This window comes from Anopheles ziemanni, chromosome 2 (genome assembly GCF_943734765.1).
Source record: "Anopheles ziemanni chromosome 2, idAnoZiCoDA_A2_x.2, whole genome shotgun sequence".
NCBI lineage: Eukaryota > Metazoa > Arthropoda > Insecta > Diptera > Culicidae > Anopheles > Anopheles ziemanni.
Window position 1 is genome coordinate 46,713,046 of NC_080705.1, and position 1,484 is coordinate 46,714,529.

Consider the following 1,484-nt stretch of genomic DNA (forward strand, 5'->3'; position numbering starts at 1 on the left):
TTTATTAATTTTTAAAATATTTTTTGTAACTTTACAAAAAAATTTGAATAGTTGAGAATCTTAGTGCAAAGGTATCAGTACTAAACTACATAAAAGGCAAACTTCTATGTAAAAAGCATGAACTACACAGATAAATGGTTGTAGATCTGAAAGGTGATTTTTGTTGGAACCTCAAATTAATGTACTTTATGAATTCTTAAAATTATAAAAACTGTATAATATTTTGGAAAATACCCTCAAGTATCTTCACTGAAAATTTTTCGAAGGCCTAGGAAGCTGGATTCAATGGCCGTACTGGAGAAAATCCTCGCCGAAGAGAAGAAGAAGAAGAAGAATTCTGAAAAGAAGAGCAGGCAGTTCTGCAGAGAATTCTTTTACACCTGAATAACACCAAAATTTCTCGTTGGGTAGTCGCTATCATATCTATATGTCGAATGTATTTCAACTTGAAAATCTCAAACAATTATTTTAAGGCTAAAAAAATGAAAAAAATATTGTTCGTGTGCATCGTGCTTCCAATTGATGGTATTTATTTTGTCTTCATAAATGTTTCTCTATAATACTTCAATTCACCGATGCTCTCCTCAATATCATTTAAAGACCGATGAACAAATTGTTTTGGCGGGGCTGATTCATAAGCCAACTTATTCCAACGCTTGCATAGTTCTTTGATGGTGCTTATATCGATCACACGATAATGTGCGTATTCATCAAGACCTGGCATATATTTTTTGAGAAATAACCGATCCATATAAATGCTGTTACCGGCTATCGGGCAACTACGCTCCGGACAGTACTGCTTTATGAAATTTAGCATTTCCTTTTCAACTTGTTGCACTGAGTACGTAGATTTTCTCACTGCATCTATAAGTTGTGTCTTCGCATGATGTTCTTTGCACCAATCATTCATGTTTGCCAAAACTGCATCTGACTCGTGAACAACTAAATTAGGTCCTTTCGCCACAATGTTCAAATCGCCATCGGTGATGATACAGGCCATCTCCAGAATTCGATCTTCTTCTACGTTTAAACCAGTCATTTCTAAATCGATCCAAATAATGTTGTTCGCGTTGATTAAAGCTGACATGTTCCTGCGAATAATTCGAAGCATAACTGTAACAGAATGGGAAAAACCGAACATTAAAAAAACATTTAACAACTGGTTTTACAATTTGAATAGCTTAGAACTATTAAATTAGCATACTATACAAAAATGAAGAAACAAGAAACAAGTGTTGAAACATTTATAATCGCAATTTCTTAAATACTTTTTTAAGTGGAAAAACATTCCCTACTGGGACTAGGCATTCTCTCGGAAGAGAGTTATGCTGTGGCCGATAGACAGTACATTATAGATCGATGGTTGTTCCTCGGGGTCCACACTACAGCGCGACGTCGCCTGATAGGAGCTGAACTCGATATAAAAAAAACCTTGCGCGATGTCGCGCGAATCGCGCTAGGTTTTTTTTGCATGGAGTTCAGCA

General features: G+C 35.6%; 1 protein-coding gene across 1 annotated transcript; it reads right to left on the reverse strand.

Moving 5' to 3' along the window:
• Nucleotides 1-511: 511 nt before the first annotated feature.
• LOC131281515 (oligoribonuclease, mitochondrial) lies at nt 512-1,104 on the reverse strand. The gene has a single exon (XM_058310849.1). It carries the CDS (start codon nt 1,085-1,087, stop codon nt 530-532), a length of 558 nt encoding a protein of 185 aa, XP_058166832.1. The 5' UTR covers nt 1,088-1,104; the 3' UTR covers nt 512-529.
• Nucleotides 1,105-1,484: the final 380 nt, after the last annotated feature.

Excerpts from the sequence above, each read along its gene's own strand:
- LOC131281515 (XM_058310849.1), bottom strand. The coding sequence starts at position 1,087 with ATGTCAGCTTTAATCAACGCGAACAACATTATTTGGATCGATTTAGAA.